Here is a 14,407-nt window from a genome sequence, read left to right as displayed (position 1 = left end):
ATTGCTGATGGGAATGCAAAAACGGCATCCCGATTCTGCAGAACGGTCGGGCAGCTCCTGGAGAAGCTTCCTGGGCGCTTACCACATGACCCAGGGATCCCCACCCCCAGGTATTTACTCAAGAAAATGGAAACCTATGCCCACTTGAAGACCTGTGTGGGGCAGTGTACGGCAGCTTTATCTGTAATTACCAAAAACCGGAAACCCAACGGCTCGAACTGGAGAAAGGATAAACAAATGGTGGTACATCCATCCACACAGTGGAATCCTACTCAGCAGTGAAAAGAAACTATTGATACATAAGAACCCATGGATCAATCTCACGGATCGAAGTGTTATGCTAGGGGGAAGAATCGCCGAGGTTGTGTGATTTTGTTTATATGATGAGCTGGAAAAGCCGGAACTCTAAGGGCAGAAGTGAGACCAGGAGTAGCCGTGGCCGGGGCTGCGGAAATGGTTTCCTGTCAAAGGGGCCGGAGGGGACAGACAGAGGCGATAGCTTAACTGTGGTGATGGTTACACAACTGATGACAAACCCACAGAACTGAGTGCTTTCCAGAGTAAATTTCACAGCATATAAATTATACCTTAATTTTTTAAAGTATTTTTTAAGATTTTATTTATTTATTTTTAAAGAGGGAAGGGAGGGAGAAAGAGAGAGAAACATCAATGTGCAGTTGCTGGGGGCCATGGCCTGCAACCCAGGCATGTGCCCTGACTGGGAATCGAACCTGTGACACTTTGGTTCGCAGCCCGCGCTCAATCCACTGAGCTACACCAGCCAGGGCTATACCTTAATTTTTTAAAAAAATTCCTTTGTCTAAAGAACAATAAGGGAAGTGAGTCTGAAGTGAGAGAGTTTGGTTTTCTTTGTATGGTTCCTATACAATGTCATTCCTCTTTCAGGTAACATACTCAGGATGCATTGAGCCGAGTTCCTGTTCTAATGCATTCTATTTTGTTTGAAAATTAAGGATGGGGTTTGTTTTTTTGTTGTTTTTTTTTTGCTCCACATGACATATTTCCGAACCATGGCCAGAACACTGTGGGAAACTAGCCATGGTCCTCACCGCCTCCCACGGGGCAGGGTTGCTGCAGAGGGCGGCCCTGAGTTCCCACGGAATCCAGGGACTCTGCCCTTTTCCCTCCGTGGGGATTACTTCGCCCCCAGAACGCCTTTCACAGAGGAGCTCCAGTCGGCCTCTGAAACCCGAAAGGAACAAGGACGCTCCTGCCAGGGAACCAGAAGCAGCAGGTGAGCGAGTGTGAGCACTCTGCGGCGCTGGCTGGCACGGGGCAGGGGCGGGGGCGGGGGGGGGGTGGGGGCTGGCCGCAGACGACAGCACGACAGCCCACCCACTTCTCCTTTCGGACTCCTTTCTTTTGAGGACGCTGATGTCATCCTTCCAACCCTCCGGCTTCCGAATGAGGAGTGGGGGCTAAGAACGCTCATAATACCTGAGCGGGAATTTTAAACCTCTCAATGCACACCGGGGCGCTCGCGTGCAGATCCCAGGTGGTTCTGCTAAGCGGCCAGGGTTGGGCACCAGGGCAGGGTGGAGAATAACTAGAAATGTGCCCACCGAACCTGGCTGTGCTGCTGCGTCTTCTGTTTGGGGGGCAGGACTCTGTAGTCCCTGCCTCTGCAGGAGGCAGCTGTGACCACCGCTGCCACTGCGCGGTGAGAAGATCTAAAAATACACCTCGGGCGTTCACTGGGCCGTCTGACTCGGATACCCTTCAGCTTCCCGCGGGTCTCCTTCCTAGGCGATGCTTGTGACCTGGGGGCCTGAACAAACCATCTTTGGACAGCAAGGTGTCCCATGAGAAGCTTAAGCAAGAAGCTAAAAACAGAAATGCGTTTTTGTCAGGTGGCCAAGCTGAGAAAAGTGATGTTTCCTAAGAAGGTGCCAGATAAACAAAATGAAAAAAAAAAGTCACTTCATTTTAATAACACCGTGAAAAACGACGATTTCCTTCTTTCGCTGAAATTGTTACAAGGATTTTGGCTCGTCTTCTTTTTTTTTCATTTATTTCAAAGGAAAACTTGAAGTCACTGAGATTTTTCTGAGAAGTTACTTGTCTATGTCACGACTTAAAAAACTATGCATTTATCAAAATTTTAATACAGTGCATTTTTCATTTTTTAAACAGGTGTTGCAGCATCACGCACCCTGGGAGGGAGGAAAAGCTGGCTTGGTTCATCAGACAGCAGCCCGCAGGCCCTGAAGAGCTGGCGGCGTCCCATTTTACACGGGAAACTTATCCTTCTCTTCACACGCCTTGTATCTGGGCAGCACTTTACTTTTTCCCAAAATGCTCCAAAACTCATTCTCCCATACTTTGTTACACTTATTGAAAAAAAAATGTACTACAGCCCCATTTATGAACTGCATCTTTTCTATCAAGAAAATAAGACAAGCAGGATTAGCCCATTTTAGAGACGCAAACAGCAAGGTCCAAGGATGTTCCATTACACTCCCAAGGTCACGAAGAGGTCATAGAAAACCCAGAGCAAGAAGCAATGTCTCCCGACACCTCAGCTAACATCGGACATTTTGGGCACAAGACAATGCAAATGTAGTGTTGGGTGTGTGTGTGTGTGTGTGTGTGTGTGTGTGTGTGTGTGGAGCCCAGTGAAGACTGGTGCCATGCAAAGAACCAGAATTCTTTATTGTTGTTTGTTAGCAAACTTCAATCAAAAACGGATTCATCTGGAGCGGATCCATTGTTTCTAGTCGGCATGTTTAATCAGAAGAGAGGATTACAGAATCAGCGTGAGAGAGTAAAATTAACTTGCGTGAAAAGCAGCCACACAAGCCCCTTTTTTCTCCAAGTGCAGAAATGGACACATTTTCATTAAAATCCCAAACATAAGATTCCCAGGGAACAGGAAATAAAAAAAACAAACAGGTGTCTGACGGCTCTGAGAATCTGGCAGAGAATTATTTCATTAAAATTAAAAAAGCTTCACAGGCGGACCATACGAATTTAAATAATCCCTACCTCTGATGGATGGCCCAGTAGAAGCAAGGCATTCCTGTCCCGCCGATGGGGAAAGGAACACCTGGCCCAGCAGCGGCCACCTCTGGCACCTGCCTGCTTCCCCAAATGAGCCAGAAAGGCAAGGAGAGCCATCCTGGTTTTCAAATGAGAAGTGTTCTCAAGCCCATCAGATGCATTTCTGATCCTTCTGTGTATTGCCCATTGGCATACCATCATGCAGCTGGAACCCGGGATTCTGAGACAAAGGGACTGCTCAGTATGTGGCACAGGGCAGAGCTCACTGTGTCACTGCCATTCCTGTGGCATTTGACTCCAGCCAAGAACAGCCACACAGGCTCAGTGCTTCAGGGCAAAGTCAGACTCAGGAACCACCTCGTGCCCTTTTTCCTGATAAGACCCGAAGAGGGTATAGCTCTAACTTAGGGTCACGAAGCTAAAAATGGCAGGGCCAGGGCTGGACTTCCTCCTCAGCCCACTCTACAGCTCTCCATCAAGCCAGTCACCTGGTGCAAAGCCCAGCTCTCCCACTTACTAGCACTGTGACCTTGGGCCAGTCATTCAACCTCTCGGCACGTCTTCTGTGCCATGGCCGGTTCCAGCACCAGCTCACAGGACACCGAGAGAGCCGGCGAGCGACATCTGTGAAGCCCCTGGAACAGTGATGGCTCGGGGCAAGTGCTGGGGTGACGTTAGCAGCCAGCATCATCATCATCATCCTCATCATCAGGTCTCTGTAGCTTAGATTTCCATGTGGAATCCACTGAACCCTCTGGATTTACCATGTTCAAATGGGTTAGAGGAACAGCAACGATATATTTTAAGTGTATGATTTTTAGGGCAGTATCAAATTGTGGATCTTGGATTCGCCACTCAATCAAAACCAGTTTCCACATCTACCTTTGACACAAGGGCAGGAGGGTCCTTGTTCTTTCGACCTCGTACAGTTAGGTGACGGGCATATGGAATGCGTACCAGAGTTGAAAAAGAAAGAAAACAGAAGAGGTGATATTTGTGCGGGCACTACAAGTGCTCTGTGATTTACAACAATTAATGCAATCCTCCCCGAAACCCTGCTGTGGACGTGCCCCAAAGACAAGGCAGTCACCCACTAGAATTTGGGTTTGGATGTCAAGAGTGAAAGCGCCACACACGCCAGCAGGGTAGGAGACGGGTTCTTGCTCGCATAATGAGGCTCTCTGGGCGGAGCGGGTGGGCGGCGCCCAGGCAGGTCCCCATTGGCTGGAGGGAACAGGGAAGGAGACTGTCTTGGGGGGGTTCACTGCAGACTCGGGGAGTGGACGGTACAGCGTGGCCCAGGGCTTACATGGCCTGACCCTCCCACCAGTGCCAGGGGAAAGAACTCCCAGGCTCTGTGTCAGCTTGTCTGGACCGGGGTGGGGGGTGGGGGTATCCCTGAAAGGGGGGAGGGGAGGGCCAAAGCTTAAATGCTGCCAGCAGTCAAACACCAAAGAAACAGAATCAGATGCTGTGACAGACCCTGGGACAGGTCGATCCCGTCTTCGGAGACGGGGAAGCGGGACTCAGTTTTGATCACCTGTCACAGCAGATCAAACTTCGGCCCTTCCACCTCAAACCCACGCTTCCTCCCTTCACCCCAGTCCCCGGTCCTGTGAGTCTCGGTCACCAGGTGACACACAAAGCAGTGCCTGGCCCACCGGCCTGCCCGCCAGCAGTCAGTGGACCACAGAAAAGCTGAAGATAGCTGTAATCCGTTTTAACCCCAATTAGTGGTTATGATTGCCTTAACTTTTCCACAGAAGACAGAAGGAAGGGAGGGAGGGAGGGAAGGAGGGATGTAAGAAAGAAGAAAGGAAGGCAGATTTCAGACGTTGGTTCTAACGTTTCCATTGCTCAACACGGTTGTCTTTGTAGCTGTTTAAAGGATTCTCTTCACATACAGGTAAAATTCCACTTCCAGCGTATTCAGCGAGCACTAGGTTTTGTCTCAGCAACCACACTCTTAGCAACAGCTAGCATCCATTTCTCTTATCTGTAATTGAATAGGGGAAGGGGTTTTTTTTTCTCCGTTTAATGTTTTTACTGAGATCACCCCTGTATGCCCCCACAGAAAACCTAAGTCTCGAACATGACTGCAAAATCATGAAAGATTAAATTGAAATGATCAGGAATCAATTTTGCATGGGTTATAAGGCTCTGAATCATCTCAGCTAAGTTCTTCTGGGTAACCAAGCCGGATCAGGTTTCAAATTTGCTCAGCTTTCCTGTTAGAATTACAGTTACTTCAGCTCTCTCTTCAACTCGAAACTCAGAGGGCCCGGTTCTGTGCCTCCTCAAGCGGGCAGCATCCATGCAGCTGGGATGGCTTCGCACAGGAGCGACTCAGGAAACCGGATCTGTTTTGAACTAGCTGGTTCTGCAACGTATGTGCCTGAATGAACTGCATTATATATCAACCCACTACTCGGGACCTAAAAAAGAAAATATGTGTGCTTCTTTGTTAGCTACATTTAGGAAGCACTAAAGAGGTCTTTGTCTTTCTTGAAGACTTCTTCGATCTATTTCTAGGGTCACAAAAATGAATCTCAGAGTAGAGTGAAATTTCCAGTGCCCAGTCTCTCTTCCCACGTCCGGGAGCTTCCATGTGCTCTGGCCGCCTCCCTGTCTCTCCCTACTACTCTCTGAATCATCCGCCTCTTTCAAGGGTGGAATTCAGACATGCAAATACGACAACATGTGAGAGAAGCATTTAGGCGACTTATTTCTTCAGGGAAATTATTATAAACCATCAATCGACACAGGAAATTAGCAAGCGACATGAGTCCTGATGGTTAGAATGGCTCCAACAGGCATTTCCCCAAAGAGCCGTCATGCCCCGGATCTCTGCCGGACATTGTATCACACACTCTCATCATCATCATCATCATCATCATCATCATCATCCCCTTTGAGGGAATAACAGTTTATTGGACCCAATTAACAAAGAAGAGCATAACACTAAAAAGAAAGATGAATCCGGGTTGACCATTTGCTTATTAACAAGAAAGAGATTTGAGGAAATAGCAATAATTCTGTCAAGGTCGAGCTCCTCAGTCCCATCTGCCCCTTTATTTTAAAATGGAAAGCATAGCATAGGATACGTGGACTTCCTTCCCCACGGAAATAAGAGTGGATCTGAGCATTCTCGGAGTAACTCTTGGGGCATTGTATCAAATGTATACGAAACAAACTCCTCCACTCCAAATGCAAGGGGGGGAAGAAAACCATTTCATCCCAGATCTATTCCACATTCCCTTGACTTAATTTAGTCATTTTAGACACATTCATTATTTGCCCCTGCCCTAGAAGAGACTTGGGGATATTCTACACACCGCACTACCTAATCCCCCCACTGAAAATGTTACTATTATTAACAGGTTAATGGGTTTCGCCGAGGTTTAATATTCTTGTAATCCAGCCTCATCTATGATTTTCTGCCAAATTTTCTCGAAGTCCAAATCCACGGGCAGCAGCGGGCCATCCGCTGCACCGCCCCAAGCCTCCTCGAAGCTTCCCAGTGCCCTGCTCAGCCCGGGGGAAGGGGACGACACACCGAGCGCCGCCCCCCCCCACACACACACACTCAACACGGGCCCCCCCCCCCCCAGCCCCAATGCCTCAGACCCTTCCAACATCCGCTCCTAAGCTCAGAAAGGGCTGGTCTCAGGCCGCCGCGAGGCGAGGCGGCTGCCCTCTGGGCTCTAGCTGCCTCGTCAGGGCTCTCAAGGGTGGAGAAAGAAAGTGTCGACCGCCCGGCACGGAGCCAGCCATCGCCTGCCTCCCAAACCCCGCACCCTCGGTGACACGCGCGGTGTCCAGTGGGACAGGGAGTAGGGGACACTTGGGCATTGAACACTCAGCAGGGGACGCTCGGAGCTGGATCCTCTAAGCGGCCACCGTCGGCACCGAGACCACATTCTAGTGGAGAGTGGCTCAGCCCGGGCTGGGAGGAGCGCGCCACTCGGTGACCAATGGTCGCATCGGGAGCACCGGGTCTAGAGTGGCTGCCAGGCCCTGGAGCGGTGCGCCCCGAGAGCCCCAGGCTGGCACGGCTGAAGAACCAGGGTGGGCAGGGAAGTGGCACTTGCAAGGTCAGCGAGGTGTCCGCGTCGACGCGGACCGAGAGGCCGGATCCATCCGCTTCCCAAGCAGGAGACGCTAGCGTCCCGCAGGCTGGAGCCGCACGCCGGGCAGCGCTCGCGGCCGGCAAGGGGAGGCTGTGGGTCCCGGGCCGGCGCCCCGCCCCTCCCCGCGCCCGCCACCTCCACTCACCTGGCAATTGGCGCCGGAGACCCCGGCGGGGCAGGTGCAGCTATAGCTGGGTTCGCCGATGTCAGCCGGGGTCTGAGGGCCAGGCGCGGGGCGCGGGGTGCATACGCCCCCGTTCCGGCAGGGCTGCGAGGCGCAAGGCCCCGGAGCGGGCAGCGGCGCGGCGGACACCGGGCTGGCCAGGCAGCTGCCGCGGGGCCCCGCGCCGAGCAGCAGCAGCAGCAGCAGCAGGGCCGGGGCGGACAGCAGCTGCGCACCCGGCGCCGGGGCGCGGCGCGGCGGCATGGCTGACCGAGGAGGCACGGGAGCGGAGCCGGAGTCAGAGATGGGGCGCGGCGGCGGCGGCGGTGGCGGCGGTGGTAGCGGCGGTAGCGGCGGCGGCAGCGAGGGCTGCTCCGCGCGGCTTCGCGCCTCCTGCAGCTGCGGGCACCGTGGTTCCCGGGGCAACGACGGGGCGGGGCTTGTGGGGCGGGGCAAGAGGGGAGGCGGGGCCGACGGGGGCGGGGCACAGCCCCGGAGCCCGTAGGGGAGGCACCAGGCGTGGGGACCCTTCCCCCTCGAGGTGTTGGGGCTGGCGGAGCCGCAAGGCCAGGCCCGGCCCGCAGGCGTGAGGGTGCGTTCGGAGTCGTGGGCGCGCCCTAAAGAACCCCGGGCGGGCAGCGGTGGCGGCGCGGGCCCGGCCGGGAGCTAGGCGGTGCCCGGGAAGGGAAAAAACTGAAGGGGTCGGTCCTGGAGGAGAGGACGGCTTTATGGGGCCTCCAGGTGCCCGGCAGCGTGGCGCCCCCCCGCGGGCCATGCAGGGCAGGAGGGCTCGCTTCGCAGCGAAGGGCTGCCCCGCCTCGCAGCCGCCACCCGCAGCCTCTGGGCGCAGAATCTGGGAGATTGCTGCAGGCAGCGGCCCCACCTCGTTCCCGGGGCTGCTGCCCCTCTCACAGTCCTCCCCGGCCCACCCAGGCCTCCGCGCCCACCGACACTCGCAGAGCTGCCGCGCTAGCTGGGGAGTGACTTAGCGTCTCTTCTCAGCCGCCCTCGAGCCCTTGTCCTTGGTGCTGACCGAAAAGTCTCCCTGCTCGCGGGCCCCGCCTCGCTGGCCGCTCAGAAACATCTGGCTGGCTCGTGGGCGCTGACAGGGACCTCGGGATCAGAGCGCAACTCTGTCGTTGAACCGAGGAGGAAACCGAGGCCCAGGCGGGCTGCACTGGAACCCAGTGGGCAACCTGACTCCCAGCTCAGAGCTCTGTGAGTCTCTCAAAGAGCTGTTCTCCTGAACGCGCTGGTTCGCAAAGGCCCTGCCTGGATTCACTACACTCTGTAGAAAAGGCACATTCACCACGACGTGCTGGGGGGAGGGGGCGGAGAAGCGGGGGGGACTTGAGAAAGGGGCTCCCCTGCAAGTCCCAGTTAGGCTGATTCTTGCTTGGACGGCCAAGGAGCTCAAGCTCTGCTGAGGAAACGCAGCGCAGCCGATCTCTGCCCCGGACCTTTCTCAGCCTCTACTTACACAGGTGGCAAACACAAGGCCTGTGGCCGAATCCGGACCCTCCACCTTGTTTCTACCCGGCTGCAGCGAGAAGCTCCTTGCCCCTAGTTGAGGAGTAGTTCCATTCACACAGTCCTAAAATCACATTCTGCCCTTTGAAGGCAACCGCGAGGCCAATGTGGTCCCCAGTGAAAATGAGTTTGACACCCCTGCATGTATAAACTCCCAGGGGGCTTGTTTATAAGATGGCCACGTGAGACAACAAAATGTGACCCTCTTGGATTGACCGTTTGGGCCAATAATTTAGGACACACAGAAATTGTTTCATAAAAGCTGGGCAAATGAGAAAGTGCAGACACCAGCTGAGCCCATGCACGCAGGGGCCCGGTGAGCAGCCGGACTTCCTGCTGCAAGTCTCCCGTGGAAACGGGAGGCCCTGCCGGCCCTCTCCCAGCCCTGCTGAGACCCCGGAGCAAAGGTCAGGCCTTTGTGCGTCAGGAGATGCCTAACTTCCTGTGGCCCCTGCAAAGCCGACACCGGCCGGATCTGCCTGCAGCAGGGGGAACTCCTGCCTCCAAGTGGTTCCCTCACACCTGCTGTCTTTTATCTGAGACCGCCTCAAAAAAAAAAAATCCCAATTTTGTGCCACGACAGCACCCTCTGCTGGTAGCAGCCTCACCATTCAGGTGTTCTCCCACTGCCTGAGCCCCTGGAGTCTGCTTTCTTTCTTGGCACTAACCTCTCTTACCTCAAATCCTTGGAATAATGGGCATGGTGATCATCACTCCCTCCCATCAACACACACACACACACACACACACACACACACACACATGAAGCAAAATGAAGCCTTCGAAAGGTTGTGAACTCCTTAAAATCACACTTCAGCTTGCCTTATTTTTGCCTAGAAACCCCTTTGTGTATGGACTTCATATCATTTTGAAATAGGGAAAAACAGTGGTTTTATTCTTTGAATGCCATTTTCTGAATTTGGCAGATACTATTCAGGGGTTTTTTTAATTATTCTACCTTTAATCTTTACAATACAAGACCATTTCCTTTTTCTCCAAGCTGAAAGGGAAGAAAGACTACATCTCTCATCTCCTTACTTACAGGGGGAGCCGTGTGATTAGTTCCAAACAGCAGAACATGCATCCCCGCCCTGGACCCGAACACCCCCACACTAAATACCGGTGAGGGTTCACACGATTCCTGCTGTTATCTCCCAGGGAAGTGGGATCCTTCTGTGGTCCTGCAGGCTGATCTGGTATTTGGCTAACAGTTTCTAGCCATCTGAAAGAACCCAAAATGCCCAGCTAAAGTGTGCAACTAATATATTACCTTGTCTTTTTAACAGAAGCTATTAAAATACTAGTGGCACTATGTTTAAACAAAAGCTAAAATGTTAATGATGCAGGCCTTTGATTCACGCTGTTTCAAACTTACAGGACATCAAATCTTCACATTAACTCACCTCCTTTCTTTTTTTTTTATGGAGACTCTACATTAATAAGTCAAGGGCAAAATATTCAAACAATGTATCTTGATTTCAGCAATGAATGTGATAGAATTTCTCAGGGTCACCCTCCATCAGTGGGCAGTGGACTTGAAGCCATTTAACAACTGGAGTCTGCACATGCTGGTCAGTGGACCACTGCCAGGTTAGACGACATTTTTAGGGAATGCCACAGACTTTCTAAATTTGGCAGCCAATACAATTCATACCAGAGTCTAAGTGTAACATTAGCTCAGCCCTGGCTGGTGTAGCTCAGTGGATTGAGTGCAGGCTCTGAACCAAAGTGGCACAGGTTCGATTCCCAGCCAGGCCACATACCTGGGTTGCAGGCCACGGCCCCCAGCAGCTGCACATTAATGTTTCTCTCTCTCTCTCTTTCTCCCTCCCTTCCCTCTCTAAAAATAAATAAGATCTTTTTAAAAAAGTGTAACATTATCCCAACCAATAAAAATGCTGAGCTAAAACCAATAAAATGGAATAGGAGTGAATGATAGTATGTTTGGCCTTGCTGCTGTTTGCCAATATGGCCACCTCTCCTCCTTTCAGGAGCTTCTCTGTAGGACTTCCTTTCGAGGTGAGGTGTGGCTATAGGACCTGCCTTGGCCAATGACATGTGAGGGGAAATAGCACGCACCATTCACAGGTGGAAACCTTTAAAATACAGCACAGGACCCGTGTGGCCATGGTAACCCAGGAGATTCCAAGAGGCGAGGATCCTTCTGCCTGTATCCCCCAGGGAGGCCCAGCTGGTGGAGCCCTGGGCACCTACAATGCACATAAGGTCTGAGCAAGACATAACCCGATGTGGCTTGAAGCCACTGCATCCCAGCAATGTGAACTAGGTCTAGGGCACACACTAGTGAGTGGCGGGTAGATGGGATTGCTCCCCGTGAGCCACGCAGCCTGGAGGGCTAGCTCAGGGGTGCCAGTCTGGTGGGACAGACAGCGGGATCCGATTAAGGGTGCAAGGATGTGGTGGAACAGAAGATGTCCAAGAAGCAGTTTGGCTTGTCTCTCTTTGTGCACCTACTCCAGAGTTAGTTACAACTCAACCGAGTTACACCATAGAACAGCAATTTTCAACCTTTTTCATCTCGTGGCACACATAAACTACTAAAATTCTGCGGTACACCCAAACTTTTCGTTTGGCCCATCTGACCAAAACATAGTTATAATTTTGATTCATTCACACTGGATGGCTCTTGTTTTGTTGGCTGTTTTCATTTTTTTTTAATTTGACAGTCTAAGAGAAAAGAGACCAGTGTGCCCAACAAAACAGTCAGGTTTTGCATGTTTTAAAATTTCTTGAGGCGCACCAGGGTACGGGCCGTTGTACACTGGTTGAAATGTTGCACAATAATGCAAGTACAGTCATCTTTATTTTATTTTATTTTATTTTATTTTATTTTGCATTTTGACATGACAGGAGAAGACACCTCCCCAGGCCAGCACAGGTTCATGGACAAGCACTGGGCAACCACTGGTCTTAATGAAGCAACGCTCCTCTCACCACAGAGGGGCTGTCATGCTCTATGACAGTCAGAGCATCCTGTGGGAATGCTGGCCTGGATGCACGGTGCATGACCCGTAGACTTAGAATATCATATTTAGAACAGAGTGCACAGGTTACCCTGGCATGGTCTGCCAGGGCTTGACCTAAATCCAAACTGGAACACTCACACCTTCAGCTTGCCTGGAGTTCCACAGGTGCTGATACGTGCATCCATCCATGATCTTATCCCCCAAAGCATCGAAGCGGTCTGCAGCCATGGACAAATTGGTCCCTGCACCTCTGGCTGCACCCAGAGCTGCCTGTAGACAGTGGCATCACCACTGCTGCCTCTTTCTACATTCGGCTACCCTTTGAGGGTGTAAGGGAACATCCCTGCCCACTGCAGAAGGTGGGCTTGAGTACTGGGTTGCAGCTGAAGTCGACCTGAATGAAAAACTCAGCCACACAACCCAGAGGGAAGGGATACAATGCTGGGTGACAATTTTTTTTTGCCATGGAGAACAGCACCAAACAGCCAACTTCAACCCGAACAGTTATGTCAGGACCTATGATGGTGCTGAACAAATTACTCAGTGTCTTTGACCTTGACATGCCACATGGTATGGAGCTGGAGCCCTATGCTGGAGGAGGTCAGCGAAAGGATGTGCCTGCAGGTCGACCCATGAGCTGGACCTGGGCAACTGGAAGCTGCTAACCCCCTGTCCTTTCACTGGAATGTAGGTGTCCAGCCCTCTGTTCCCATAGCCAGAGCTGTTTCAACAATGTGGCCCAGAGAAAGCAAGGTATTATCGAGACCATCTGGACTGAAGGCATGATGAAGCCCCATTCGGGCCTCTGTATAAACTTTTAACATCCTGGCGGAATGGTGCAGAGATGTACTCATCACGTGGGCGGGCGCCAAGACAAGCCTTGTGCATCAGTTCCCACGTTTTTCACCCCTGTCACCTACCAGTCAGGAGTGGTCTGCTCCCCATGCGTGGGGGCCGGTTTCAGATTTCACCAGGGGCACTGCAGATCGCTAATTGCGAGCCAGCCGCTGCCGCTGCTTCATAGAGCTCTCGGCTTCATAGAGCTCCCGGGAGAAGTGGCTGGGGTGATGGTACGCAGGGAAGCTGACGGGGTGATCGATAGAGTATGTACAATGGCCCCGGCACTAACATGAGTGTATTTTACGTACTATCTCATTTAATCCTAAGGCCAGAGATAGAAACTCTGACATGTGCCCAATCAAAAGAAGACAAAATTAAGGTGCAATGAGGTTAAGTAAAAGGTCTAAAGTCACCCAGCTTGTAAATAAAGTGGCCAGGTCTCAAACAGAGAGGGGGGTTCGGCTGAAGAGCCTGTCCTCTGAACCTTGACTCTGGATCTGCTGTATGAATCTCCTACAGTGCAGTCTGATATTTAGTACATATGATACATAGATAGATAGATAGATAGATAGATAAGTGCATACACCTATATATGCATGTGTATATCACCTACATATATGTGTCACATCTACATGTATGTGTTTCCTATCTGTAATATCTCTCATGTGTGTGATGTGTATTGTGTGTGATGTGTCTACTGAGAATATGTATAATGTACGTGTCATGTATGTGTGAATGAATTTACAGCACAATGCACAGCACCCTCTGGAGTTTGGTTTATTGTTGGAGGAGGCGCTGGAAGCTTCTCATTTCTCTGCTCGCTCGCTTTCTTGGGAAGGTGCACTACTACTCCTGAGTTGCAGAATTATAGGATGTGAACATGGGGTGGGACTTTGGCCATCTTTTCTGAGGAGGAAGACGGGGTGTCGAGGAAGTTCCTCACTACCCCGGGCTGGGCAGCCCAGTGCTGGAACGAGACCCCAGGCCCCCCCATTCCACAGCTTATGCTCTTTCCATTTCCCATGGTACCTTCCCTCCGCTCCCAGGACTTCCCCCCAAGGAGCAATCACATCAAAAGGCAGTGTAAAAACATAGCTTCTACGTACACAGGAGTTTCAAGTGTCCTTGAAGGGCACAGGAAATAAATATAATTTGCATACATTCTAGCCACAAGCACCAGAACTATTATCTTACTCCTTTAATGAGTGGAATCCTTTTAAAATTAGTCACTTAAGTGTTTCAGCATATACCTCGTGCAGCCAGTCATTTGACTCCGAATTATCACTGATTTCACATTTTACTCTGAATTAGCACGATTCCTAAATGCTCTGTTTAAGACGGTTCACATTCCCTTTCCTCCCACGAGACTCGCTCTGATTTGAATGAAACCACCGTTCTGGCAGCTGTTTAAAACAGTTGTGACTCCTTTTCCATTATCCCTGCGGTATTGAAGGGATCCAGGGGAGGTTTAAATGAGAAGTCTTGAAGGAGACAGCAAGGGCACATGTGTTCCCCGCACAAACATTTCATAAAGCGCTGGACTACCGGCAGACGAAAGTCAGACCTTTCCACCAAGACTCATGAGAATATGGGAATTAGGTTAAACTCGATAATTTTTTCAGTTCCAAGTTTTGTTTCTATGAGGGCAGGACCGCCCTGGAACACGGGAGCGCGTTCCATCAGGGATCCACATGGGCGGGCTGGAAAGGAAGGAGGTTCGAGCCGGGGCCTCTCCT

General features: G+C 51.6%; 1 protein-coding gene across 1 annotated transcript in view; it reads right to left on the bottom strand.

Annotated features, from left to right (window-relative positions):
* Window positions 1–7,578, bottom strand: part of DNER (delta/notch like EGF repeat containing) — a 260,889-nt gene extending 253,311 nt beyond the window's left edge. Inside the window, exon 1 of the mRNA XM_045855980.1 lies at window positions 7,297–7,578. Coding sequence (XP_045711936.1) covers window positions 7,297–7,578 — 282 coding nt within the window. The remainder of the gene's footprint in view (window positions 1–7,296) is intronic.
* Between the last annotated feature and the right edge of the window lie 6,829 nt (window positions 7,579–14,407).

The sequence above is a fragment of the Phyllostomus hastatus genome, unplaced genomic scaffold (genome assembly GCF_019186645.2).
Source record: "Phyllostomus hastatus isolate PE091 unplaced genomic scaffold, TTU_PhHast_1.1 phas_contig_137, whole genome shotgun sequence".
Taxonomy (NCBI): Eukaryota; Metazoa; Chordata; class Mammalia; order Chiroptera; family Phyllostomidae; genus Phyllostomus; species Phyllostomus hastatus.
This window is presented reverse-complemented; position numbering and strand designations above follow the sequence as displayed.